The sequence below is a fragment of the Macaca fascicularis genome, chromosome 20 (assembly GCF_037993035.2).
Source record: "Macaca fascicularis isolate 582-1 chromosome 20, T2T-MFA8v1.1".
Lineage (NCBI taxonomy): Eukaryota > Metazoa > Chordata > Mammalia > Primates > Cercopithecidae > Macaca > Macaca fascicularis.
This window is the reverse complement of record NC_088394.1, coordinates 53,265,010-53,292,510: the sequence shown is the minus strand read 5'-3', so window position 1 is coordinate 53,292,510 and position 27,501 is coordinate 53,265,010. Positions and strand designations below refer to the sequence as shown.

The 27,501-nt window shown below is 42.2% G+C and overlaps 1 protein-coding gene across 4 annotated transcripts in view; it reads left to right on the top strand.

Moving 5' to 3' along the window:
* Positions 1-27,227, top strand: part of PSME3IP1 (proteasome activator subunit 3 interacting protein 1) — a 35,404-nt gene extending 8,177 nt beyond the window's left edge. For 2 of the 4 annotated variants that reach the window (XM_074027041.1, XM_074027040.1), the window contains 4 exons: positions 4,367-4,508; positions 5,353-5,451; positions 5,851-6,004; positions 7,794-7,966. In XM_074027041.1, the coding sequence (XP_073883142.1) occupies positions 4,382-4,508; positions 5,353-5,451; positions 5,851-6,004; positions 7,794-7,938 (525 nt within the window). In that variant the 5' untranslated portion in view covers positions 4,367-4,381 and the 3' untranslated portion in view covers positions 7,939-7,966. Of the gene's footprint in view, positions 1-4,366; positions 4,509-5,352; positions 5,452-5,850; positions 6,005-7,793; positions 7,967-11,738; positions 11,872-14,967; positions 15,033-25,173 lie in introns of those variants that run through there. The other 2 variants (XM_074027039.1, XM_074027042.1) reach the window with 2 other exon arrangements.
* Positions 27,228-27,501: the final 274 nt, after the last annotated feature.

Below are 27,501 nucleotides of genomic sequence, written 5' to 3'. Positions count from 1 at the left end.
ATGTATAAAGCAGTCTATGTTTTAGTCTACTCCTTTTAAACTTACAGAAATTTATTACTATTGTGGCCATCTAACTTGGCTTACTTTCTTTATTTGGGGATCAAGGGAATGCCAGAATTATGATATTAGTTTTATTATTAATTAATTGATTTATTTGTTGAGACAGGGTCTCACTCTGTTGCCCAGGCTAGAGCGCAGTGGTGCAATCATGGCTCACTGCAGCCTCAGCCTCCTGGAGTAAATGATCCTCCCACCTCAGCCTCTGAGTAGCTGGGACTACAGGCACACACCACCATGCCTGGCTAGTTTTAAAAATTTTTTTGTAGAGATGGGGGGGTCTCGCTTTATTGTCCAGGCTGGTCCTCCTGCCTTGGCCTCCCAAAGTGCTGGGATTATAGGCATGAGCCACCATGCCCAACCTGAATTAAGAAATTAGTTTTAAAGAGCAGACTTTTATAAGTGTGCATTAGTTTTGACAGTGTGACTTTGCTTTCGGGAGACCAACGCACTGAGAGCTGATGAGAAATACATTTCTTGTCCCCTTTTTGCCCCTGCAGCACTTGTCTTTAAAATTTTTTTTTTTTAATGTATGCATTTGCTTTATTTCTTATTTTCATTAACCAACTGATTTCTGGTTTTGTCCTTGTGTATAAAAGATTGTAGGCCGGGTGCAGTGGCTCATACGTATAACCCCAGCACTTTGGCAGGCTGAGGTGGGCAGATCATATCACTTGAGTCCAGGAGTTTGAGACCAGCCTGGGCAACATAGTGAAACCCTGTCTCTGCAAAAAAAAAAAAAAAATTAGTCAGGTGTAGTGGTGCATACCTGTAGTCCCAGGTATTCGGGAGGCTGAGGCATGAGAACTGCTTGAACCCAGGAGGCTCTCTGATTTCTTATTTAGATGGAAATGTAAAAATCTAGGGTTTGGTTGTTTTTTTTTTTTGGCATATTGGAAGATTTTTTAATTTTCTGTTTTAAAAATATAGGCCAGGCACAGTGGCTCATGCCTGTAATCCCAACACTTTGGGAGGCCAAGGCCAGTGGATCACCTGAGGTCAGGAGTTCAAGACCAGCCTGGCCAACATAATGAAACCCCATCTTTACTAAAAATACAAAAATTAGCCGGGCATGGTGGCACACACCTGTAATCCCAGCTACTCAGGAGGCTGAAGCAGGAGAATCACTTGAATCTGGGAGGCGGAGGTTGCAATGAGCCAAGATCATGCCACTGCACTCCGCCTGTGAGGCAGAGCGAGACTCTGTCCTAAAAAAAAAAAAAATTATATATATATAACAAGAATGAAGAGAGACATTTACTGGGGCACCAATGGCATTGCCATATCCTAGTATTTCCCAGGTTTAAATCATATCTAATCTGATAAATTCATTTCCCGGAGACATGATTATTTTTCTCCATCTTATAAGATTAAAGTAACTAGGAATGTTTGGCTCAGAAAAACAACAAATTAGGAAGAACATGGGAATTGTCTTCAAACAACTGAAATATGGTCATGTTAGAAAAGATTCGATTCTTTTTGTATAGTCCCAGTGGATTGAACCTATGTGTTGAATTTATAGTAAAACAGATTTCACTTCAGTTTAAGGAAGAACTATCCTAACAGTCAAATCTGCTTAGAGAGGGAGTTGGCTGCCTAGGAAGGGAGTGCAGTGGTCCCTCTTGAAGTTTTAATATATGAGTTGGATGACCTTCTCCTGGGTGTGTATGGTAAATTCAGATGTCGAGTGATTATCGTGTTAGGTAGGCTATAAGGACCTATCCTACTCTGAATTATTTAGGAAAAATGGGTGATGGAAAGAAACCAAGTGATTAATACAGGATGAGAAAGGAGACTTAATGGTTAATAGGGGATGAGAAAGGGGGAAACTGAGGGTTGTCCAGAATGTCTCTCCCAATCATTAGAGCCCTAGAAAGTTCACGTTTTCTCTGCCAGAGACGTTTAAGAAATTGTTGGCTCTGGTTTCATAAGAGGTTGTTCTGTAGAACTTGAGGAATTTTTGGCATTTTCACAGAGACTGAATAGTTCTGCTTCAGTAATGAGCCTCTGGCTGGAGTCGTTGAGTGCTGCTAAATCAGAAGTGTCCAGGTTGTGGGCTTTAGGTGGGAGCAACAGCGTCTGTCAGTTGATTTCATTTCTTTCTAGTAATTTTCACAATTCTTTCTTATTATTGTTACATTAAACTAAACCTCAGCAACAGGCTGAGACTATTCTCTTGTTCTGAACGTTTGGTTTTGTTTTTTTAGCTTCCATTTCTAGCTTTACTAAATAAAAATGTTGCATGAATATTCTTAACACTAGAATTTGAAGTAGGAAGAAAGCTGAAGTCGACATGTCTTTGTTTTCAACCAAGATTTAGTGTTTTCTGGGGAGGAGTATGGTAAAGTTGGTAAGAGTATGAATTTTTGATGTTAGGCCTGACTTTGGTTCTTGGCTCTACCATTCACCACGTGTATCACCTTAGACAAATAATCTAACTCCTCTGGACCTCAACTTCATCTATAAACATAATATTTCTCATAGGATCAATGACCATGTTAATTAGATAATATCCATAAAAAGAATACAGTACATGGTAAGAGCTTATTAGCAGTTAGCTGCCTTATTTTTGTGGTAGCGTGGAAACTTACTGTTTTTGTTGTTAGTGGTCATCTTGGAATGGACATTGGATTGAATATGTGCCTCCTTGTTAGCGCATAGTGCTGTGAATAACACATAACATGTCTGGGTAGGGGTTGATTCTACAGTTACTCAAAAGGAAAGAAACCAATAAAGAAAAACAGAGATTTAGTTTAAAAGGAGTAATACGGCCAGCTGCAGTGGCTCACACCTATAATCCCAGCACTTTGTGAGGCCTAGGCAGGTGGATCACGAGGTAAGGAGTTCGAGACAAGCCTGGCTGACATAGTGAAACCCCATCTCTACTAAAAATACAAAAATTAGCTGGGCATGTTGGCACACGCCTATAGTCCCAGCTACTCAGCAGGCAGAGACAGGAGAATTGCTTGAACCCGGGAGGCGGAGGTTGCAGTGAGTTGAGATTGCACCACTGGACTCCAGCTTGGGCGACAGAACAAGACTTCATCTCAAAAAAAAAAAAAAAAAAAAAGAAGTAATAAGTAATACACACTCTGCTATCTTTATTTCCTTCTCTCTGAAGAAAAGCTCAGGTAGAAATAACAGATTAGGTAATCTTCTGTGTCAAAATATGCATAAAATGGTTGAGGTGATTGTGAGAGTGAGAAAAGAGAAGGATTGAAGTTCAAATCTTAAATGGCACAGACAAGGGGTTTACAAGGAGGAAGGTCAGGAGAGAGATAAATGAAGAGTCAGATTAATATTCAGGAAAGTACATGGAACTGAAGTTGGAGTTGGGAGATCTGTTCTTCCAGTCTCACTTTCTCCATTCATGGTTTGTTCACGTTCCCTGCTGTACAGACTGGACTTGATCACTAAATCTTCAGTAGCTGAGATTCTCCATCTTAATCTACTTGGAGGCAAGAGCAGGTGAATCAAGGTAGTGTAATGTCCCAGAAACAGGAATTTCAAGAAGAAGCAATGTCAGATGTTACAGAAATAAAGGAGGATAAAGCTGGGAAAAGGATGGGATGCTCAGGAGGCCAATTTATCTAGATTAGAAGGACAGAGAAGTACCTGCAATGTGAGATTTACTATGGAACACCAGGTAATAAGAATTATTCCAGGTCCTCTTGCCAACTGTGTAGATAACATCGATGTTAATAAAAATTCCCTGATATGTTTGGAAAAGTGTATTCATGTGCTTTCATCAATGGCCTATAAATTAAACTATTTGAGAGTTTTTTTTTTTTTTTTTTTTTTTTTTTTGAGACAGAGTCTTGCCCTGTCGCTCAGGCTTGGGTGCCTCCCAGGTTTAAGTGATTCTCCTGCCTCAGCCTCCTGAGTAGCTGGGATTACAGGTGCGTGTAATCCCAGCACTTTGGGAGGCCGAGGCAGGAGTTCAGGAGTTTGGAACCAGCCTGGCCAACATGATGAAACTCCATCTCTACCAAAAATACAAAAATTAGCCAGGCGTGGTAGCAGGTGCCTGACTAATTTTTGTATTTTTAGTAGAGATGGGGTTTCACCATGTCAGTCAGGCTGGTCTTGAACTCCTGACCTCGTGATCTGCCTGCCTTGGCCTCCCAAAGTGCCAGGATTACAGGCATTTGCCACCGCGCCCGGCTGAGAATTTTTTCAATTCAAAGTTGGAAGATAATTTTTAGTTTGTTGCTGGGTGAGACAGAGCTAAATCTCCTTGTTTCTCTTTAGAATTTTAATTGCAGTTCTCACTTGAAATGATATTTTTGTTTTTGTTTTTGTTTTGTAGATTGGTTGTTTCATTATGGATGGAGGGGATGATGGTAACCTTGTTATCAAAAAGAGGTTTGTGTCTGAGGCAGAACTAGATGAACGGCGCAAAAGGAGGCAAGAAGAATGGGAGAAAGTTCGAAAACCTGAAGATCCAGAAGGTATACTGTGACATTCAGTATAATGGTCTTTAATCCACGCAGTAGCCCTGCAGAGTAGGTATTAATTGTCCTCACTTTGTTTTATTTATTTACTTTTTTGAGACGGAGTCTCACTCTGTTGCCCAGGCTGGAGTGCAGTGGTGCGATCTTGGCTCACTGCAACCTCCGCCTCCCGGGCTCAAGAGATTCTCCTGCTTCAGCCCTCCGAGTAATTGGGATTACAGGCACCTGCTACCATGCCTGGCTAATTTTTGTATTTTTGGTAGAGATGGAGTTTCATCATGTTGGCCAGGCTGGTTCCAAACTCCTGAACTCCTGCCTCGGCCTCCCAAAGTGCTGGGATTACAGGCGTGAGCCACCATGCTGGCCAATTGTCCTTACTTTAGAGTTGAGGAACTGAGACTCAGAGGGGTGAAGTCACCTGTGTAAGGTCCTGCACAGCTGGGAGTAGAGCCAGGATACTCACATCCTATTCCTTTTCTGCCTACCACACTGCCTTCCAAGAGATTCTGCTCCTCTCCTCCATCTATACAGGTGCATCCATGGTCTGAACAACTGAGAACACAGCTGCTGTGGAGGGTTAGGGCTGGCCCCTCAATCAGTTAACTGTTTCAGGCCATGGGCGCTATTGACATTGATAGTTGGCTTTGAGAACTGCTGGCCCCTCTCTGAGGTCCGAAGGGAAACTGGACTTTGTACTATTTTTGTGTTGTCCACACCCTCAGATCATGCAGAGACTTGACTTTGTCTTTAAAAGCTTTTGTGATTCCAAAATAATATGAAAACAATCTGAAGTATGTATCTCCTCCCCCTCCACCTCTCTCCCATCTCCTTTTCCTTTCAGAATGTCCAGAGGAGGTTTATGACCCTCGCTCTCTGTATGAAAGACTACAGGAACAGAAGGACAGGAAGCAGCAGGAGTATGAGGAACAGTTCAAATTCAGTAAGGTTCCGAAAACACAGTTCAAGGGACTCTGTGGGGTATTTTTGACGCACTTTTGCCTCGTGCAGCACTTTTCCTAACTAGCCATGGAATTGTCTTGATTTTCAAGTCTCCAGATGCTCATTTGGTGGAAAAGAGACAGCCTTCAGCCTTCTAAACCACATTGAATATTTTTGTTTAGAGCTCAAAACACCCATTTTAATTCTATGGTAATATTTAGTAATGGGAAAAATGCCTTGTTTTTTTATGCGCTGTTATCTATTCAAACGCGATGGTATTTACCAGTTCTTTTTTTTTTTAATCCCCTGAAGAATCTGCTGTTTATTAAAAAAGGGGAAAGGAAAAATCTTATTTTTCCCTTTAGCCTGCTAAGTGTTCCCTGTTTAATTATTTCCTCAGAAAACATGGTAAGAGGCTTAGATGAAGATGAGACCAACTTCCTTGATGAGGTTTCTCGACAGCAGGAACTAATAGAAAAGCAACGAAGAGAAGAAGAACTGAAAGAACTGAAGGAATACAGAATATCCTTTGTACCTGGAGGAAAACCTGTAAGGTGTCCATTTTCTCATCAGTATCTATGGATGTCATCTCCTCATCAACAGAAGGGGGTTTTCTACCTGGTGATCTCTCAAGTCATTTTCAACACTGATTTTCCTGTGATTCTGAAAAGCTGGCAACGGGTTGTGGAGTTTGTGTTGTGTGCAAGGGTGTTGTCAAAAGTCCACATCCTTCTCAGGGTTAACTCAAGGCATCAATCCTAATAGTACTGGGATTAGACTCTCAGACAGGTGGGCAGTGCAGCCAGCTTCATCCAGGGGAGAAATTGGCCTCTGAGTTTTAAAAGAACATGTTTAGCAACTTTCCTGTATTCTTAGTGAGATGTTCTCTACTGGTTATAGCATGCCCTCTCTCCATAGAAGGGCTGAGAAATCTGCAAAGATGACTTTGCTGCGGCTCATTGTTGCCTTTTGGTCATCCACTTAAATGTCTTAATAGACATCCCAAATGTAACTTAGCTGAATCAAAATTCTCAATATTGTGCCACATAACCCCCACTCTCATCACACTGCCCTTCCCCAAAGTCTCTTCTTTTTCTGGTCCTCCCAGTCCCAGTAACTGGTAGTCCTATGCCTCCAGGTGCCTGGGCCAAGAACTGTTTCCAAAATATACTCCAAATCTCTTGAATTCTAGGTATCTACTGCTACTGTAGTACTAGTAGACTTTCTTCTGGACTCCTGTGACCATCTAATTGGTTTGTTTCTGCTCTCATCCTCAATAATCTATTCCTTAGACAAGAAAGGGAACTTTAAAAACCATATATGGCATCATGTCACTTTTCTATTTGAAATACTCTAGTGGCTTCCCCTTATATTTAGACTAAAGTCTTATTCTGTATCAGGCCTTTGAAGGCTCTACATTATTTAGGCCAACCCACCTCCTTGTTGCATCTTGAAGCCACTCTTTCTCATGTTGACTGTACTGCAGCCTGCTGCCCTTTATGTTCTCTCTCACCATGCTTTCTGAGTCCATCTCAAGGCCTCAGACTTGCTATTTCCTCAGCCCAAAATGTTCTGCCCTCAGATTTTGCAAGACGCATTTCACAGCTTAGCCCTCTGCTCAGCTCTCCCTTTTAGAGACCTTCCCTAAGCACCCCACCTAAAATTGCTATCGGTAATATCAATTTTTTTTTTGAGAAGGAGTTTCTCTCTTGTTGCCCAGGCTGGAGTGCAGTGGCACGATCTTGGCTCACTGCAACCTCTGCCTCCCGGGTTCGAGTGATTCTCCTGTCTCAGCCTCCCAAGTAGCTGGGATTACAGGTACATGCCACTACGCCCAGCTAATTTTTATATTTTTAGTAGAGACGAGGTTTCATCATATTGGTCAGGCTGGTCTCGAACTCCTTACCTCAGGTGATCCGCCCACTCCAGCATCCCAAAGTGCTGGGATTACAGGCGTGAGCCACTGCACTTGGCCAGTAATATCATTTTTTATAGATTTGTCACTATCTGAAAGTTGTCTTTATTTATTTGCCTACTGGTTTGTCTATCTCTTTCCTGCTAGAATGTGAAATAAATGAGCTCCATAAGAAAAAGACTATCTGACTTTGGCCACTTCTGATTTCCCCAGTGCCTGGCATATAGTAGATTCTCAGTAAATATGTGAATAAATTAATAAATGATTAATAAGAGATATTAATAGGACCATTTGTCTTCATGTGAGGAAGCTTATTTGGATATTTCAAGCTTATATGTTGAGTAACATCACTGGTATAATCCAACAGGCTTCACCTCCGAAATGGACGACTTGACTGTGTATATGTACTAGTTGGTATTTTCTTGCAGAGAATGTGCAGCAGCTTCCATTTTAAGAGTTATGTGGGAGACCTGGACACGGTGGATCACACCTGTAATTCCAGCACTTTGGGACGCCGAGGCAGGAGGATCGCTTGAGTTCAAGAGTTTGAGACCAGCCTGGCCAAAATGGTGAAAACCCATCTCTGCTAAAAATACAAAAATTAGCCAGGCATGGTAGCTTGTGCCTGTAGTCCCAACTACTCAGGAGGCCGAGGCAGGAGAATCGCTTGAACCCGGGAGGTGGAGACTGCAGTGGGCCAAGGTCACGCCACTGTACTCCAGCCTGGGGACAGAACAAGACTTTGTCTTAAAAAAAAAAAAAAAAAAGGATGATGTGGGAGAAGACATGGACTGGAATGGACAGATACCCTGGGAAAATTGATTTACATCAGAACTGGTGTTCTGTACCAGAAAAGACCTGGCTTCCAGTCCCAGTTCTGTTACTGGCATTCATGTGCAACATGGAGATAGAAGTTTATGGAAAGTTATACCTCAATCTCAACTGTAGGATTGAGGCTGATTATTCTGAACTCCCCCTTCCCTGACCCTGATGACCCCAGAATAATATGTGTTCGTTTGTAGAGGTAGGCAGATACCCATATTGTGTTGTTTCAGACACAAAGCTTTTTCGTCATTACACTTCTCACTTGAATGATATTTTGTTTTATGTTGGCAGACTAGCAAATAAGACATATAGTGTCCCCCAAAGCAGCACCCGGGGAGAAGTGCTGTTGAGTTCACTTTGGTTTTCAATTAAAAGGAAAGAATGAACAGGGCAGCAGTGAGACAAAAGAAACCTTTGTGTCCTGGTAACATTGCAGTACAATGAGGCTCCAGGGATAAGGGCTTTAACTGGAAACTTGGAAAGTTCTGACTGTCTAGAAAAACTGAAAAAAAGCAGGCCTTTCAACTTACTGACATCTAATGCACTAATCCCAAGCATGCAAGTAGCCAGAGACATGTTGAGATAGGAATTGAAGGATTAGACATTTGTTTGTTGAAGCTCTAAGTTAGGAACTTGTTCTTGGCTTTGCTTGATTACTATATGATATGTTGTATAATAGGATACTTCTGAATACAAATAAGCTGTGGTTTAAACCATGTAAATAACAGAACTCTTGTTGTTTCCTCTCAGGTTAAACCAGTATTTAGCAGTATTGCGTATGTTAAAAACAGTGCAATTTTAAGAGAATGCTGCATCTAATGAGTTTCTTGAGATTTTTGAGGTGTGTTTGTGTTTTTAAAGCATTTTGGGAGAAGAGGGGCTTAAGAAGGAAAAATTGCTTGTACTTTGTGGATCAAAAATAAGATTATTGGCTGGGCGCGGTGGCTCACGCCTGTAATCCCACCACTTTGGGAGGCCAAGATGGGCAGATCACGAGGTCAGGAGATCGAGACCATCCTGGCTAACATGGTGAAACCCTGTCTCTACTAAAAATACAAAAATTAGCCGGGTGCGGTGGCGGGCGCCTGTAGTCCCAGCTACACAGGAGGCTGAGGCAGGAGAATGGCGTGAACCCGGGAGGCGGAGCTTGCAGTGAGTGGAGATGGCGCCACTGCACTCCAGCCTGGGTGACAGAGTGAGACTCCGTCTCAAAAAAAAAAAGATTATTAACAACCCTACCCCTAAAAGGTTAAGACTTTTCTTCATTTTGAAAGAATAAAAAGTTAAATGTTGGGTTTTGTCTATGTCATGGTATGAATAATGTATGAATATATACATGCTTTTGTTGTGTTTTTTTTCCATTTTTTGTTTTATTTTTTAATATTTAATATTGAAGGTTTTGAGAACTTCTGTCTCCTAATGATGGAGTAGCAGATAAAAAATCAACATGCTAATTTTTTTGGCATTTTCTCCTAGAAAGATGAAATGTTTTTTTTTTTTGAGACAGAGTTTTGCTCTTGTTACCCAGGCCGGAGTGCAGTGGCATGATCTGAGGTCACCACAACCTCGACCTCCTGAGTTCAAGTGATTCTTCTGCCTCAGCCTCCCGAGTAGCTGGGATTACAGGAATGTGCCACCACACCCAGCTAATTTTCTGTCTTTTTAGTAGAGGCAGGGTTTCTCCATGCTGGTCAGGCTGGTCTTGAACTCCCAACCTCAGATGATCCACCCACCTTGGCCTCCCAAAGTGTTAGGATTACAGGCGTGAGCCACTGCACCCGGCTAATCTCTTTTTTTTTTTAAATAAAAATGAGTATTAACATTATCTATTTCGGCCGGGCGCAGTGGCTCAAGCCTGTAATCCCAGCACTTTGGGAGGCCGAGACGGGCGGATCATGAGGTCAGGAGATCGAGACCATCCTGGCTAACATGGTGAAACCCCGTCTCTACTAAAAAATACAAAAAAAGCTAGCTGGGCGAGGTGGCAGGCGCCTGTAGTCCCAGCTACTTGGGAGGCTGAGGCAGGAGAATGGTGTAAACCCGGGAGGCGGAGCTTGCAGTGAGCTGAGATCTGGCCACTGCACTCCAGCCTGGGCGACAGAGCAAGACTCCATCTCAAAAAAAAAAAAAAAAAAAAAAAAATTATCTATTTCCATGATGACCCTAAAAACATTAAATTCATTAAACTCATAATAGTACTGAGCATTATATCTAATTTCTGTTGCATACTGCAAATATTTAAGGTAACTTGTGCCCATAAGAACAGAGTCAGTTGCCTGGAGAGTGATTAGAATTAGAATTTTAGGATTTCTGGAACTCAGTTTTCTCCATTGTTCAAACATGCCTAGACAAATAACCTTAACCATACATTCTCTACTTCCACCCACCTCTTTGGGCTGATAATTCATGCTTCTTAGATTTCCTGGGCACTAGATGTCACTATTGTTCCAGGCACTACTGCATCTTAAATAAGGACTTGCACCGTGTCAGATTTTCATTGAGAATCAGAGGTTGCTTATCTGTATTATTTTGGGCTTTCTATGCTGCCTTCCTCCATGGTTCTTTCATTTATCTTTGAATCAGCTGGATTTGACTGGCAGAATAAAGAAGGGTGGGGCATTTATTTAAATAAGTAGGCCAGACATCTGTTGTGTAAGACATTTCGAGAGAGAGCATAAAATGGAGGGAGAAGTGGAGGGAGAGGAGGGAAGGCTGGTGGAGGGAACAAGTGAAAGTGACCTCCCCGACAAAAATTTGGGGACTTTCTTCACTTCAAAAAAAATAAAAAGTTGAGAGCCAGAGATTGGCATCAAGAACGAAAAACTGATGTTACAAGTGAACTGGTCATGCTTTTAAAAACCGCTTTTCAGTTGTTGTATATATGCACAGGATGTCTCATTAAAATCACCTTTGATCGTTTGTTTCTCAGTGTTTTGACTAAGATCAAGTGTAAAATCACCTTCAGAGAGTGTTTAAAACAAACTCCCTGGCCTCTAGAGGTCCTCATTCAGTAGGTTTGGGGCAGGGAGGGATTTGACATGTCTGATGAGCCTTGGGGTGATTCTGATGCTTCCTTGCACCAGTGGAGCAGGAGTTAGTCTTAGTAATGTCTAAGATTAAATGGCACTGATAGTCATAACAACATTCTGCAAAATTTGATTTAACCCTTGAAGGGGGAAGCACATTTTCAGGGGAGCCACATTTTTGTGTGTGTGTTTTCTTTATATTTTTTAAGATCTTTGTTTTCCCCATCAAGCATGATATTGGCCATGTCCTTGGTAATAGTGGGTTTTGTGGCTATGCTCAGATTTTCCTTGAGAATCAGAGGAGAAGCTTGCTTACCTGTATTATTTTGGGCTTTCTATGCTGTCTTCCTCCATGGTCTCTTTCATTTATCTTTGAATCGGCTGGATTTGACTGGCAGAATAAAGAAGGGTGGGGCATTTATTTAATGTAGGCCAGACATTACATGGCACAGCCGAAGGGCTAGTGAGTTATATTTGTTGTCCTTCCTTTTGCTTAGTTTGACCCTTAACTGGTAACTCACAATAACCTCAAGAAGGTTGGAATTTCTCAAGAGAACAAGAAGGAAGTGGAAAAGAAACTGACTGTGAAGCCCATAGAAACCAAGAACAAGTTCTCCCAGGCAAAGCTGTTGGCAGGAGCTGTGAAGCATAAGAGGTCAGTCAGCACTCCCACAACTTAGATTTCGCTCTGACCATGTACTCTGAAACACCACTTGTAATGGAAGACAGAGCCAACGCTTACTTTGCGTGAGTCCTGGTGAAGTTCCCTTGGTGTGCTCACCTATGCCTCTCTCCCTTTCCAGATTTGGGGCCTTCTATAGGCTTCAACCCTCGTCTCTCTGATCATTTATTCAACAAATATAAATACTAGCTACTCTTCAGTGGGGATCTGCCACACCAGACATTGTGTTAAGTGCTTCCTGTGCATAATCTCATGTATTCTTCAACAATCCTGTGAAAGTACAATTATAATCCCTGTTTTGTAGATGAGAAGACCAAGAGTTTGAGAGGTTGAGACCCTTCTTTGTGCAAGATCATAGAGAAATAGGGAGCTCGAGTTCAATATTTAGGCTTCTGTCTAGACAAATGAGGTAGTGAGTCTTGTGAAAGGATCTATGTAGGGTGTGCTGAGAGCAAGAAGGAGGAGCATACAATGCTGCTTGGAGGGTGTGTGCATCTCCATGTTGGGGAGGTTGGGGAAACCATTGGAAAGATGCTGATTAGGTAGGACGACTAGTACTTTGACAAGCAAAAAGGGAGAGAACAGTCTAGGCAGAGGGAATAGCTGCTGCAAAGACATCCTGTCCTGAAAGAACATGGCAGCCCTGACAGCGTTACAGACCTGGCTGTGGCTAGGTTGGATTGATGGGGAAGTGATAGCACTGTCTTGAAGCTGTGATAAGTTCTTTGCTATGTTTGCTCCTCCCTTTCCAAATCCTGAAATGGCATCAGAGTAATTGAATCTGGTCATTTCGATTTGACCCAACAGACTGTGGGCGAAATGATAAGTTTAAGTGCAGTCTGTTAGGAAAATCAATATGATATATTGGCAACCAGCCATATGTTTTGAAGGGAATGTATTGATGCAGTCTTGTGGTTTGGCACACCACCCATCTGCTGCAGATGTTCTTAGGAACACTGCCTACATGTAAAAATGTCATGCTGGTATAGCAGCAGAGGGGAGGAGTTATCCTGAGAAGGGCTCGCTACCCAAACCATGAATTATTCCTTTCAAGTTCTCACATAAGCTTTCCTGCAAGACCAGGGACTCGCAGGATTTGGACCTGGGTCAGTTTTACTGGAATATGCCAAGGGAGGGCTCTCCAGGTGATCAATTTGTTATCCCTTGAGACTGCTCTTGGTGGTCGCAGAATGGGTGTTGTAGCTGTCTCCCTTAGTCCTTAGATCACCTTTGGAAAAGGCTCTGTGGCTTATTTGGTGACCTGCATATAACCCCTTTTGGGTTTTGAAACAACATCATTTAATGTTGCTTTGTGTAGCAAGGTGATGAATTAGTCTCCTGGGGCAGGAGTTCCTAATCTGTCCGCCCCTGAGTTTATTGGAATCACCTGGGAGTTTGTTAATAATTTATATTTGTAGGCCGACCCTGAGTTTATTGGAATTACCTGGGAGTTTGTTAATAATTTATATTTGTAGGCCTCGCACTAATTCTGGTTCAGTAAGTTTGAAGTGAAGTCTGGGAGTTGTAGTTTTCAAAGTTCCATGAGTGATTCTGCTGCCTGGTGAAGGTCTGGAAGCCATCGGCATGTATATGTCATGAAACCTAAGAACAAAACAAGCAGCAATTTCTTACCTTCTTCAAAGGAATATTCTTTACTCTCTTCTAGTTTATTCTTTTATTTATTGTTAGAAAAAACTGTCAGATACCTAGTTCATGAATGTGCAGCCTTTTTAGTTATAGGCATCTGAAGCTATAAATTTTCCTTAGCTTTCACTGTATGTAAGTTTTATATTTCCTTCTTTCATTGTATATAAGTTTTATATTTCCTTCTAAGTATTTTAAAATATCCATTATGATTTCTTCTTTGACTCAGGAATTATTTAGAAATGTATTTTTTAAATCTCCATATTGAGGTAACAACCATATTTCAGTAAGGGGGAAGATAAGCCTTCCCCCTCGCCACACACACATTTTAACACCTTATGATGATATAACAGTGTCTTAGAGGCTACAAAATACGTTTCGCTTTTGTCATTGATTTCCAACTTAATTGCATTGTGGTTTTGTATACACTGATTCTTTTTGTTTTTCTTTTCTTTTTTTTTGAGCTGGAGTTTCGCTTTTGTCGCCCAGGCTGGAGTGCAATGGTACGATTTTGGCTCACCTCTGCCTCCTAGGTTCAAGCGATTCTCCTGCCTCAGCCTCCCAAGTAGCTGGGATTACAAGCACACACCACCACGCCTGGCTAATTTTGTATTTTTAGTAGAGACGGGGTTTCACCATGTTGGCCAGGCTGGTGTCAAACACCTCAGGTGATCCGTCTGCCTTGGCCTCCCAAAGTAATGGTATTATACAGGTGTGAGCCACTGCTCCTGGGCTTCCCACATAACTCTTAAATGGAACCTGCTCTGCACTTCCTGCAAGAAAATACCAGGTAGTACATACACACAGTAATGTCCCAGTCTTAGAGGTGACTTCAGTATGGTCATGTTGAACACCACAAACTAGATGTTATTTTTTGATACAGACAGTATTTGTTTAGACTTATATTTCCTTTTGCCAGTTTCTTTGTTCCCTACCCCTTCCTTCTGGAATTCCTTCCTTCTGGGATCATTTCTTTCTTCATTGAAGTACATTCCTTATACATTCTTTTAGTGAAAGTCTTCTGGGTGACTCTCAGAATCTCTAGCTTGTCACTAAAGATGTTTTCTTCAATCTGTAATTACTAAATGTTTGTCATTTATGAACATGTCTAAATATTCTTGAAATCCATCTGTGGTTCTAACCAATTTGAGTGATAAAGGCGGCCAAGAATCTGAAGTTGAAGTGATGCTTAAAGATACAGTGCTTTATTCCCTGGATTTGTCAGGAGTTTAAATTGTCTTTATGACTAATGATGCAATTGGAAGGAGATTAAGAATCTGAAATGAATACTTTTCATTCATTTTTATCATCCCAGCCTCTTGAGACTGCCTAAGACACATATAAATAGTTATTGGCGCTCCTGATTCCCTAAGCTTTGATCTGCAAGATTGGACATGGCTCAAATCACCATGTGTTTTGTTACAGCTCAGAGAGTGGCCACAGTGTGAAAAGACTGAAACCAGACCCTGAGCCAGATGACAAGAATCAAGGTGGGTGGCAGCCTTCATTACTTCCTTGTACTCAGAATACACATGAACCACAGTAAAGGGCTATAATGCATTGCATCTGCAAATGAATGCATTTCCGTCTTCAAGCAAGCCTACCTACACTGAATTTACCCAACTTTTTTATGCCAGGCAGGATTTTATACCAGGCAGGATTTTATACCAGGCAGGATTTTATACCTGCAAAAGTTATCGTATTAGAAACCAGTGAAACTGATCAATGAAAATAGTACTCTCCCAGGAATGCTTACCAGGCTCTGGTCATACCACCTCTGCTCACAAAAGGTTTTTTTCTGTTTCCCCCAAATGTCAAGTTTCTTGATTTCACCTGGCTTGCTACCAATAGGAGGTAAATACCTGGCTCCTCCTCACTATTGGATTGGATTGAGCCTAGAAGCTTAATACAGTCTCCAGGAGTATACTTCTTTGGTTTTTACCTTTATGTGATGAAATCTGCCTCTGTATTAAGTGGCAAGAACTTGTAAGTGAAGGTGAATGTTACTGGGGCTGGATTAGGGGTGAGAAATTCAAGAGTGTGTTTTCAGTTTTATTATTACTCCATGTGGGATTGAGACTCTGAACTAAATTCCATCAATCAGCAGGGCTTACATTAACTTGTCTCAAAAAAAATGATGCTTTTTATATGCATCTACTAAGCACCAGTGGCGGTGGTCTGTTGCTGTTATCCTTTTGCTCTAGAACCTACTTTTAAAAAGAAGAGTGTGGGGAAAAAGAAAGAGTCTGCCATTACCATGTCCTCTTCCATCTAGTTCTCCTTAGAGGGAAACAGAATTATACTTTTTTTTTTTTTTTGAGACGGAGTCTCATTCTGTCGCCCAGGCTGGAGTGCAGTGACCTAATCTCAGCTCACTGCAACCTCCACCTCCTGGGCTCAAGTAATTCTCCTGCCTCAACCTCCCAAGTATTTGGGATTACCGGCGTGCGCCACCACATCTGGCTAATTTTTGTATTTTTAGTAGAGATGGGATTTCACCATGTTGGCCAGGCTGGTCTTGCACTCCTGAGCTCAAGTAATCTGCCTGCCTCAGCCTCCCAAAGTGCTGGGATTACAGGATTGAGCCACCAAGCCCAGCCACATTTCTTATGTATCCATCAAGAGCTATTCTATGCATGTGCAAGCAATTGTAAATATGTATTTTTTAAATGCTTTGTTATGGATAATTTAAGCAACATTCAGAAGTTGGGATAAGTATAATAAACCCCCATTACCAAGCTTCAGTGATTTTTTGTTTGTTTGTTTGTAAGCTATCCTACAGGAAAGAGCTTCAACAATTTTTTTTTTTTTTTTTTTTTTTTTTTTAGACAGTCTTGCTCTGTCACCTAGGCTAGAGTGTAGTGGGGTTATCTTGGCTCACTGCAGCCTCTGCCTTCCTGGTTTAAGCAATTTTCATGCCTCAGCCACCCAAGTAGCTAGGACTATAGGCATGTGCCACCACACCCAGCTAATTTTTGTATTTTTAGTAGAGACGGGGTTTCACCATGTTGGCCAGGCTGGTCTCTAACTCCTGGCCTCAAATGATCCACCTGCCTCAGCCTCCCGAAGTGCTGGAATTACGGGTGTGAGCCACCACACCCAGTCAGCAGTTTTTAGCACATAGCCAATTTTATTTCATTTATATCTCTCAACTGTAATATTTTGTGACAATTCCAGACATTATCATTTCATTCATAATTCTTAATATGTGTCTCTAGCAAATACAAGTTCTTATTTTGTTTCTTTGTTTTAACAATTGCAATACCATTATATTAATAATCACAGGCCAGGCCCGGTGGCTCATGCCTATAATCCCAGCACTTTGGGAGACTGAGGCGGGCAGATCACCTGAGGTCGGGAGTTCGCAACCAGCCTGACCAACATGGAGAAACCCTGCCTCTACTAAAAATACAAAATTAGTCGGGCTGCTGGTGCATGTCTGTAATGCCAGCTACTTGGGAGACTGAGGCGGGAGAATCGCTTGAACCCGGGAGGCAGATGTTGCGGTGAGCCATTGCATCGAGCCGAGATTGCACCGTTGCTCTCCAAACTGGGCAACAAGAGTAAGATTCCGTCTCAAAAAAAAAAAAAAAATCACAATAATTACCAAATATTATCAAATATTAAGTTAGTATTTTCTCCAGTTGTCTCAAAAAAAATTTTTTTTTTTTAAATTATGATCTTGGCCAGGTGCGGTGGCTCATGCCTGTAATCCCAACACTTTGGGAGGCTGAGGCGGGCAGATCACGAGGTCAGGAGATCAAGACATCCTGGCTAACATGGTGAAACGCCATCTCTACTAAAAATACAAAAAATTAGCCGGGCGTGGTGGTGGATGCCTGTAGTCCCAGCTACCTGGGATGCTGAGGCAAGAAAATTGCGTGAACCCGGGAGGCGGAGCTTGCAGTGAGCGGAGATCAAGCCATTGCACTCCAGCCTGGGCTGTTAACAGAGCGAGACTCCGTCTCAAAAAAAAAAAAAAAAAATTATGATCTTAACAAACACCAGACATTATATTTGCCTACTATGGCTTTTTTTAAAAAAAGTATTGAAGTATAATTCACATACCATAAAATTCCCCCTTTAAAAGGATACAACTCAGTGATTTATATTTTTAAAAAATCAGTTGACCATAAATGTGTGGATTTATTTCTGGACTGTCTTCTTCCACTGAGCTATATATGTCTATCTGTATGCCATTACCACACAGTCTTGATCACTATAGCTTTGGAGTAAGTTTTAAAATTGGGAAGTGTGAGTCTTCCAACTTGGCTCCTGTTTTTCAAGATTGTTTTGGCTATTTGGAGTCTGTAGAATTTCCATATGAATTTGGGATCAGCTTGTCAGTTTCTGCAGAAAAGGCAGCTAAGATTTTGATACAGGAATTGCTGGAATCTGTAGATTAATTTGGCAATATTGCCATCTTAGCGATAGGCTAATACACCTTTTAATTTGAATTTAATCTGTAAGTTCTTCCTTTCTAAATTTATATTTTGTTTTCTTTGTATTTTATTTGTGGAGAAACTGGGTCTTTGCTCTTTAGCATTTCTCTGGCTCTATATTTTACTGATGGCATCCCCGTGCTGTTTCCTGCTACCTTGTGTTTCCTGTAAAATGGTAATTTGATCTGGAAGCTTGATCAAGTCGGTTTTTTTCAGCAGGAATATATTATATATTGTTTTTAAACTTTCATTATTAGTAGTATTGTAATCTAACCTACTCTGTTCATTGCTTAATTCAGCAGTTATTGTACCTTGGGAATCATTGCATAATTGGATGTAGAGCACTTCCTTGTTGCTTTTTAAGGCTGTGTAGTATTGTATATTGTATGGGTATATCATTTATCCCACTTTTTAATTGATAAACACTTAGATTTTTTCCATTCTTCCCCTGTTCTGGTGTTTCAGTAATAATCCTACACGTGCATAATTTTTCACATGCACAGATCTATCAAGTTAAATACCTTGAAGTAGACTTGATAGGTCAGAGAGGATATACATTTGTAATTTAGGTAAATATTCTCAAATTGCCCTTCAGTTAAGTTATCCCAATTTATACTACCTTCAGCAATTTTGGAATTTTTCACTGACATCTTTTTAATAAGCAGGAAACTTGCTTAAATAGGATAAATCTATACTGTATATGTGTATACACACACACACATACACACAAAACTTCATAGGAATATTTTTCTTTTAATTAATTTTTTTAAGAGGTAGGATCTCACTTTGTTGCTTAGGCTGTAGTGCAGTGACTACTCACGGGTGCAATCATGGCGCACTACAGCCACAAACTCCCAGGCTTAGGCGATCCTCCCACATGAGCCTCCTGAGTTGCTGGGGTTAAATGCGCTTGGCATAGGAATCTTAAATGTATTTCCACAAGTAAGCTATTTGCTCACTATATGGTACTTATTTCCTGGTAGGAACTATACAAATGAATCAATGGAAAGGAAAACTTGTGTAGCTTCTTTGGACTATCTCAGGCAGACAATTGTGTTTTAGAGTCATCTTTTTGTCATTCTAAATCCCTTCTTCCTACTCCTGCATTCTTGCAACAGAAACTAGGCAGGAAGTGTCCTCCTTTGCTAGGAATTAAGGCCCCACAAGAAGAATACTCCTTGAAGCTTGCTTCAGCCCTGTCTTTAGCAGTGGGAGGATTTCCTCCTTGGGCCCCTATGACTCTGATAGAGATTCAGCCTTTCCCCAGTGAAGACTCTGAACTTAAGCACTGAGCAGAGCCAGTGAATGCACAAGTTGGCCCCATCTACTCCCAAGTCACGCATCTGTCTGAATACTAAGAACATTCTCTATTAGTAATTTTCTGTGTTAATTTAGTATGACAATGTGGTCCTGCAAATGCAGAAGCTGGCAGGAAACTTCACCAAATGGGTGAGATCAGAGGGCACCATTTTGTTCTCTTTGGACAGTTAACTGCTTTTGGAATGAAATTTGTCGGATTTGCAGTCTCTTTTCTTTCTTGAAACCTCCTAGATAATTGGGGTATTTGTTTTTTTTTACTTAAACTCTTCTGATGCCACAGTGGTCCAGATTCCTTGATTATATTTCTGTAGCTAACTTCCGTCCTTCCATTAGGCCAGTTCTCTACCCCCACAGGCACTCTGACTTTCATCCTTCTTTTCTATATAAAATAGACCTTTAAATTCCATTCGCCCTTGAAATATGGTCATGTGCCACATAACGACATTTTTGTCAATGATGGGTGCATATATGATGGTGGTCCCATAAGATCATAATACCGTATTTTTACTGTGCCTTTTTCTATGCTTAGCTACGTTTAGATACACAAATACTGACCATTGTACTACAGCTGCCTACAGTATTCATACAGTAACATGCTGTACAGGTTTGTAGCCTAGGAGCAATAGGCTATATACCATATGGCCTACATGTGTAGTAGGCTGTACCATCTAGGTTGTATAACTATGATGTTCACAATGATGAAATTGTCTAATGATGTATTTCTCAGGCCATATTCCCATCATTAAGCAGGAGTGTCTATACTTGATAAAATGAAATACCTCATTCAACAATTTCACATAAATTAGTTTTCTAGGTAACTGATCTATATACCCTTATAAGGTTTTTTTTGTTTGTTGGTTGGTTTGTTTTTTTTATTTTGAGAGTGTCTCGCTCTGTCCCCCAGGCTGGAGTGCAGTGGCGCAATCCCGGCTCATTGCAACCTTCACCTCCCAGGCTCAAGTGATTCTCGTGCCTCAGCCACCCAAGTAGCTGGGATTACAGGCGTGTACCGCCATGCCTGGTTAATTTTTGTATTTTTAGTAGAGACAAGGTTTCCCCATGTTGGCCAGGCTGGTCTCGAACCCCTGACCTCAGGTAATACACCTGCCCCAGCCTCCCAAAGTGTTGAGATTACAGGCGTGAGCCACCATGCCTGGCCGGTTTGTTTTTTTTGAACAACCAAATTTTTCTAACAGAATGCTGAAAGTATCATTCTATATGGTATACATAAGTACTACAATGCATGTTTAAGTCATGAATGGTATAGTTTGATGTTATGTTCCAAATGTTAAAAGAGCGTCACATTTTTATACCCGTTCCCCCCAAATTAGCCATTTGCAATGAAACTGTAAACTGTCTGACACAGTTTCTTGCATTCTGATTTCTGACCCTTGTGGATGCAAGCCTGCTCTGAGCCAGGCCTTGTGCTATATGGCCTGGGGGTGGAATGGTGATAAAAGAGTGCTTGCCTTCAAGGGGCTTACAGTTAATAGAGAATACAAACAAGCAACCCCTCTTATCTTCTGCAGCCTTCTTAGCTTTAATACTGGGATGCTCTTGGGGTTACAGAGATAAACGGGACTGTTCCTCCCTAGTTTAAGTGCTCAGGATGTTCTTTGAATTTTTTGTATTTGCTTTTTTAAAAAATTGTCTACCCAAGCACAGCTGCATTTTGAAAAATTGTCTGAATTGGTAATATATGCACATAATAAAACATTTAGGCCAGGTTAGGTGGCTCATACCTGTAATCCCAACTCTCTGGGAGGCTGAGGTGGGAAAATCGCTTGAGCCCAGGAGTTTAACCTGGGCAGCATAGTGAGACTTATGTTTAAAAAAAAAGAAAGAAAGAAAGGAAAAATTCAAAAGGGACAAAAGAATGTGGAGTAAAAAGTAAGTCTCCCCCGTTTTCCAACCACTAAGTTCATTTCCCCTGAGCAGCCACTGCTACCAGTTTTTATTTATTGTTCTCAGACACTGACATGCGTATACATGGGCATGACCACTTTGCCCCAAATTATAACTTTCACACACTGTCCTGCTCCTTGCCTTTTTCATTTAGCACAGTATCTTGGGGATCATTCAATAACAGTGCACACAGAGATGCTTTCTTCTTCTTCCTCTTCTTCTTCTCCTCCTTCTCCTTCTCCTTCTCCTTCCTCTCCTTCTCCTTCTCCTTCCTCTCCTTCTCCTTCTCCTTCCTCTCCTTCTCCTTCTCCTTCTCCTTCCTCTCCTTCTCCTTCTCCTTCTCCTTCTCCTTCCTCTCCTTCTCCTTCTCCTTCCTCCCCTTCTTCTTCCTCTCCTTCTCCTTCTTCTTCTTCCTCTTCTTCTCCTTCTCCTTCCTCTCCTTCTCCTTCTCCTTCTTCTTCCTCTCCTTCTCCTTCTCCTTCTTCTTCCTCTCCTTCTCCTTCTCCTTCTTCTTCCTCTCCTTCTTCTTCCTCTCCTTCTCCTTCTTCTTCCTCTCCTTCTCCTTCCTCTCCTTCTCCTTCTCCTTCTTCTTCCTCTCCTTCTCCTTCTCCTTCCTCTCCTTCTCCTTCTCCTTCTTCTTCCTCTCCTTCTCCTTCTTCTTCCTCTCCTTCTTCTTCCTCTCCTTCTCCTTCTTCTTCTTCTTCCTCTCCTTCTCCTTCCTCTCCTTCTCCTTCTTCTTCTTCCTCTCCTTCTCCTTCTCCTTCCTCTCCTTCTCCTTCTCCTTCTTCTTCCTCTCCTTCTCCTTCTTCTTCTTCTTCCTCTCCTCCTTCCTCTCCTTCTCCTTCTCCTTCTTCTTCCTCTCCTTCTCCTTCTCCTTCCTCTCCTTCTCCTTCTTCTTCCTCTCCTTCTCCTTCTCCTTCTTCTTCCTCTCCTTCTTCTTCCTCTCCTTCTCCTTCTTCTTCTTCTTCCTCTCCTTCTCCTTCCTCTCCTTCTCCTTCTCCTTATTCTTCCTCTCCTTCTCCTTCTCCTTCCTCTCCTTCTCCTTCTCCTTCTTCTTCCTCTCCTTCTCCTTCTCCTTCTTCTTCCTCTCCTTCTTCTTCCTCTCCTTCTCCTCCTTCTTCTTCCTCTCCTTCTTCCTCTCCTTCTCCTTCTCCTTCCTCTCCTCCTTCTCCTTCTTCTTCCTCTCCTTCTTCTTCCTCTCCTTCTTCTTCCTCTCCTTCTTCTTCTTCTTCTTCGTTCTCGCTCTGTCACCCAGTTTGGAGTTCTATGGTGTGATCATGGCTCACTACAGCCTCAACTTCCCCAGTTCAAGTGATCTTCCTACCTCAGCCTCCTGAGTAGCTGGGACTACAAGTGTGCACCACCACACTTGGCTAATTTTTAAAATTTTTTTATAGAGACAGAGTTTCCCTGTGTTGGCCAGGCTGTTCTCAAACTCCTGGGGGGCTCAAGTGATCCTTCTGCCTTGGTCTCCCGAAGTGCTGAGATTACAGACATGAGCCATTATGCCCAGCTACTTTATTCATCTTAGTGGTTGAATAGTAGTCCATTACTTAACTAGTCATCTAATGGACATTTTGGTTGTCTGTACTGTTTTGCTACTGTAAACAGTGCTGCAATGAATGTTCTTTTATGGACATCATTTAAGTTCAAAGAACATTGCCAAATTTCTCTGTACCCCCTGAACAGCATACGAAGTTTGCTGTTCCCAACACATTCCCTCCTAATATATTGTTTATCCCCTTATGTTTAAAATTCATCTGTTTCTTTTTCTGTGAGTTGTTCATGTTTTCTGTTCACTTTTCTATTTGGTTGTTGGTTGTTTTTTTTAACAGATTTGGAAGAACTCTTAGTATTTTAAGGAAATTTGCTTTTGTGATATTGCAAGTATTTGCTCCTGCCTCTTTTATCGCCTTGCTCTATCTCTGTAGCCATTGTTGGCTTTCATTTTACTTTTCTCCATCTCCATGTTTTAACATTGCTTATCTTTGGCAGCTTCCTTTTCCCTTCTTCGAGCTTCTTGCACAAACAAGCAAATACATTGATCTGAACTTTGTTTGCGGGCCGTTTGATATCTCTTCTAACTCCTCAGTGGTATTGTTTGCTTACTCCTGGTTTCCTATACTTGGAACTGTGTATTCTCTTCACATTTACTTGAGGTGTCTGGGCAAATGAGGTATTAGTACATCTAAGGCAAAACCCTAGAAGGTAGTATGCTTGTCAGCCTGTGGCAACAAAGTGTGAACTCCAACCCTTAACTCTGCAGTGAGCTCAGGTTAACGTTTTAGTATATTCTCTTTTGATTCATGTTTGGTTTCACATTTTCTGCCTTAAGCAACCTGCAGCCTTGCCAAGTCATTTGGCTTTCCTCATCAGTAAAATGGGAACAACGCCTATACATCAAGTTGTAGTGATTAAATAAGGCCGGAAACATTTCAGGGAAGAACGGAAGGCCTGGAGTAGAGTTCTTAACTTTTTCTTTAGTCTTCAAGTCTTGCATTTTCTTTCTTTCTCCTTCTTCTTCTTCTTTCTTTCTTTTTTTTTTCAGACAGGGTCTTGCTTTGTTGCCCAGGCTGGAGTACAGTGGTGCCATCATAGCTCACCGTAACCTTGAACTCCTGGGCTCAAGCAATCCTCGCATTAGCCTCACAAGTAGCTGGGACCACAGGCATGCACAACTACACCCGACTGATTTTTTTTTTTTTTTTTTTGAGGCAGAGTCTTGCTCTGTTGCCCAGGCTGGAGTGCAGTGGCATGATCTCAACTCACTGCAACCGCTGCCTCCTGGATTGGAGCTATTCTCCTCCCTCAGTCTCCCTAGTAACTGGGATTACAGGCACACATCACCACGCCCAGCTAATTTTTTGTACTTTTAGTAGAGATGGGGTTTCACCATGTTGGCCAGGCTGGCCTTGAACTCCTGACCTCAAGTGATCCACCCACCTTGGCCTCCCAAAGTGCTGGGATTACAGGCATGAGCCACCGCGCTTGGCACCGTCTAATTTTTCAAAACATTTTTTCGTAGAGACAGGGCCTCACTGTGTTGCCCAGGCTGGTCTTAAACTCCTGACCTCAAATGGTCCCCCCATCTCAGCCTCCCAAAGTGCCAGGATTATAGGCATAAGCCACCATGCCCAGCCAAGTCCTGCATTGTCTAGATTGAGATATTTGTCATTGAGGTGGCAGAGTAACTGTGGGTTTCCTGTAAGAAAAAGAATCCCAGCTCCTAGGTGACATTCTGCATGGCCTTAAAATGTTACCTGACAGGCTTCAGTTTTCTCATTTGTAAAAGAACACAACTGGAAAGCAAAGGTTGTGTTAAATTGGTTTCTGAATTGCTCCTCTCTCCTATCTGGGAAAAGCGGCCCTTCTTAATAAAGAACGCTATTCTGGTGAGTCCTTCTAAGCCTATTCTAGTCCAGGGGGCTACCCGATTTTTTAAAATGTTTAAAAAGAAAAGAATGTTATTTTGTAGCTAATGTTTGACCTTGAAATTGTATCTGTGCTAGCTGGCTTATTGGTCAGTAAATAAGGAATGGCATAATATGCTGAGAACTTAATGGAATTGTTATTATTGCTCACAGTGTCTCTCTTAATCTGTCTTCAGATTCTCACGGCTGTGTGAGCACGGGGAAGTCAAAGCACTCTAGGCTGCACTCCAGAGTAGCTTGTTCTCCAGCTCGGATTTGATGGGGGACAAGAGAGTGTAGTCAGGCTCTGGAGTTAAAAAGACCTTGATTCAAGTCTCAGCTCTTCCCCTTTCAGAAGTCCTTTCACCTCCTGGAACCTCCCTTCCTCCTTCAGTTTCCCCACCTCTTAGGGTGATGATAGTATTGGCTGCATAGTGTTGTTCTGAGGCTTCTCTGTGGGAAAAGCCCACGGTACTTGTGCCTGGCACATGGTAAGTCAGTCCCCAACTTTGGAAAAGGGTGACGAAATGACAGTCTTTCACCTTTTATTGCAGAGCCCTCATCCTGCAAGTCTCTCGGAAACACTTCCCTGAGTGGCCCCTCCATCCACTGCCCCTCTGCTGCAGTCTGTATCGGCATCCTTCCGGGCCTGGGCGCCTACTCTGGGAGCAGCGACTCCGAGTCCAGCTCAGACAGCGAAGGCACCATCAATGCCACCGGAAAGATTGTCTCCTCCATCTTCCGAACCAACACTTTCCTCGAGGCCCCCTAGTTTCTCTGTCCTTACACAGGGAGCTCCTCCCCAAGGGTAGATTGGACCGTTCATGCTGCCTTCGGGCATTACGTCTCAAAAAAAAAACTCCTTTGCCTGCATCCTGTGCACAACATGACACTTTTAACCAATCCAATCTAAAAATGTGCCAGAATCCACCTGTGGCCCGAATTGTGTTTGGTTTCTCTTTCTACTGCAGTGCACATGAGCAAACCTATCCCGCTGCCACTTTCCTCACTGATATTGGGAGGAGGGCAAGGCCCAGCTGAAGTTCCACTAAAAATGCCCTAGGAGAATAGGCACCGGCTGGCTTGCCAAAGGGTTTGGGTTTTATTGCTTTCTGTTTTTTTCTTTTCCTGACAGCACAAAGAAGTAAGGGCAGTTATAAGTAAGAAGTAAGGTGTTATTTAAACATTCTATTGTAGGTGAACGTGTTGTTTGGTTCTACTGCATTGTGGAGCATGCGGGGGAAGAGAACTGACCCAGGTGATGAAATGGAGCCCTTCCCTGGAACTAACCAGTCCTTGATGTTGTGTGACTAAGTAAAGATGATAAACCCCATCTGCTGGGGGTGTCACTTCACACTCGGCATGCATTGTGAAAGCTTTCCATACCCTTGGCCATTCTCTCTCCCCTCTTTATCCAACCCCGTTTATGCAGGAAGGGACTGCTAACAAGAAAGCTTCCATCTCAGACCTTTTCTCTGCCTGGGAAATTATTTTATGTTTGTTTTTGAAATAAAGGATTTAGTTTAAGATTCTAAATTTTAGAGAAACGAACGTAGGCCTTGTTTACTCATAGTCAGACATCAGAACTGTGCGTAGGTATGTTAATGAGATGACTTATTTCTGGCAGCTCCTGGAATCCTGATATTGTAAACGAGTGGGACACACTTGCATATTGTGACTGTTCTACTGAGGCCCTTCTCTGTTTAATGCACATTATACTTGTGCTTTTCACTGTGGAATCTATTTCTAACCTAAAGGTGCTGCCCTAGTACTTTTCTTTGCTGCCCCTGCTGCTCTTTTTCCTTTCCAAACAGCAACTCTGAGGCCATGAGCAGCCAAAAACTAGAGGTGCTGCTCCACCTTGTCTCATAAAGGGAAACGGGTTCATCCCTCGGATTCTGGAGGAGGGAGGGGGAGAGGGAGATGGTTTGGAGGCCTCTAGGAAAGAGATAAGATATGAGCTTTGATGACAATCTGTAGGCTCTCCTGCTTTAGAATAAGCGTGTACCGTTCTTTATCCATTCCCCTTGTTCCTACGTCAATTGTTTTCACTTTCTTGGGTGTGAGACTGAGTGAGACACACACAAAATGTGTTGACACTGTGGTGCCGGCAGGCAGAGCAGCTACTGACTTTGAACGTGGGCAGAGAGGCCCCTGGATCTCATCCAGCCCACTCGTTTTCCCCTTCCAGTGCAGTGACACTCCGGTGCCCGTTGGCAGATGGCGACTTCTCTGCACCCATAACTGATGCTTTGTGAATTCTTCCTCCTTTTCAGAACTACTCTGTGCTAATTGTTCCTGACTGCCAGTATGGGCGCGTCAGCTCCATCCTAACAAACAAGATGTTTAGGTAAAACTGTGTAGGCACCTTCTGCTTCTCTGCTTCATCGTTCCTGTGATAGTCGTGTTGTTATTACAGCATGTACCCAAAACAGCCTCACATTGTTACAGGAGGCAGGCTAGGGCATCAAGTCACCATCTTTATGTGGCTTGAGTCAAGCCACATTACTGTACCTCATGGCCTCTTGATGTGGAAAGAAGTTGACAAAAGGTTGCAGGGTTTAAAACATACATTAACATGAAAGCTAATAAACCTGTCAGAGAACAAGATCTTGTTTTTCCTCTACTGAATATTGTGCTTCCAACTCTCCCTGTGTCTCTCAGCTAGATTGTGTGGAGAAGGTTGAGTGAGACTCCAGACTGTGACTTATCTTCTGGTGTCTCAGGAGAGACTGAGAATCACTGGTGATGGTTGCATCATATTCCATTGTACCCATTAGCACAGAGCTCTGGAACTGAAACAGAGCTTCTGTAGAAACCACAGCTAACAAGCAGCATCTGATCTGACCAACAGAGGAAGCAGCCTTGGAAAGTATCTAGTG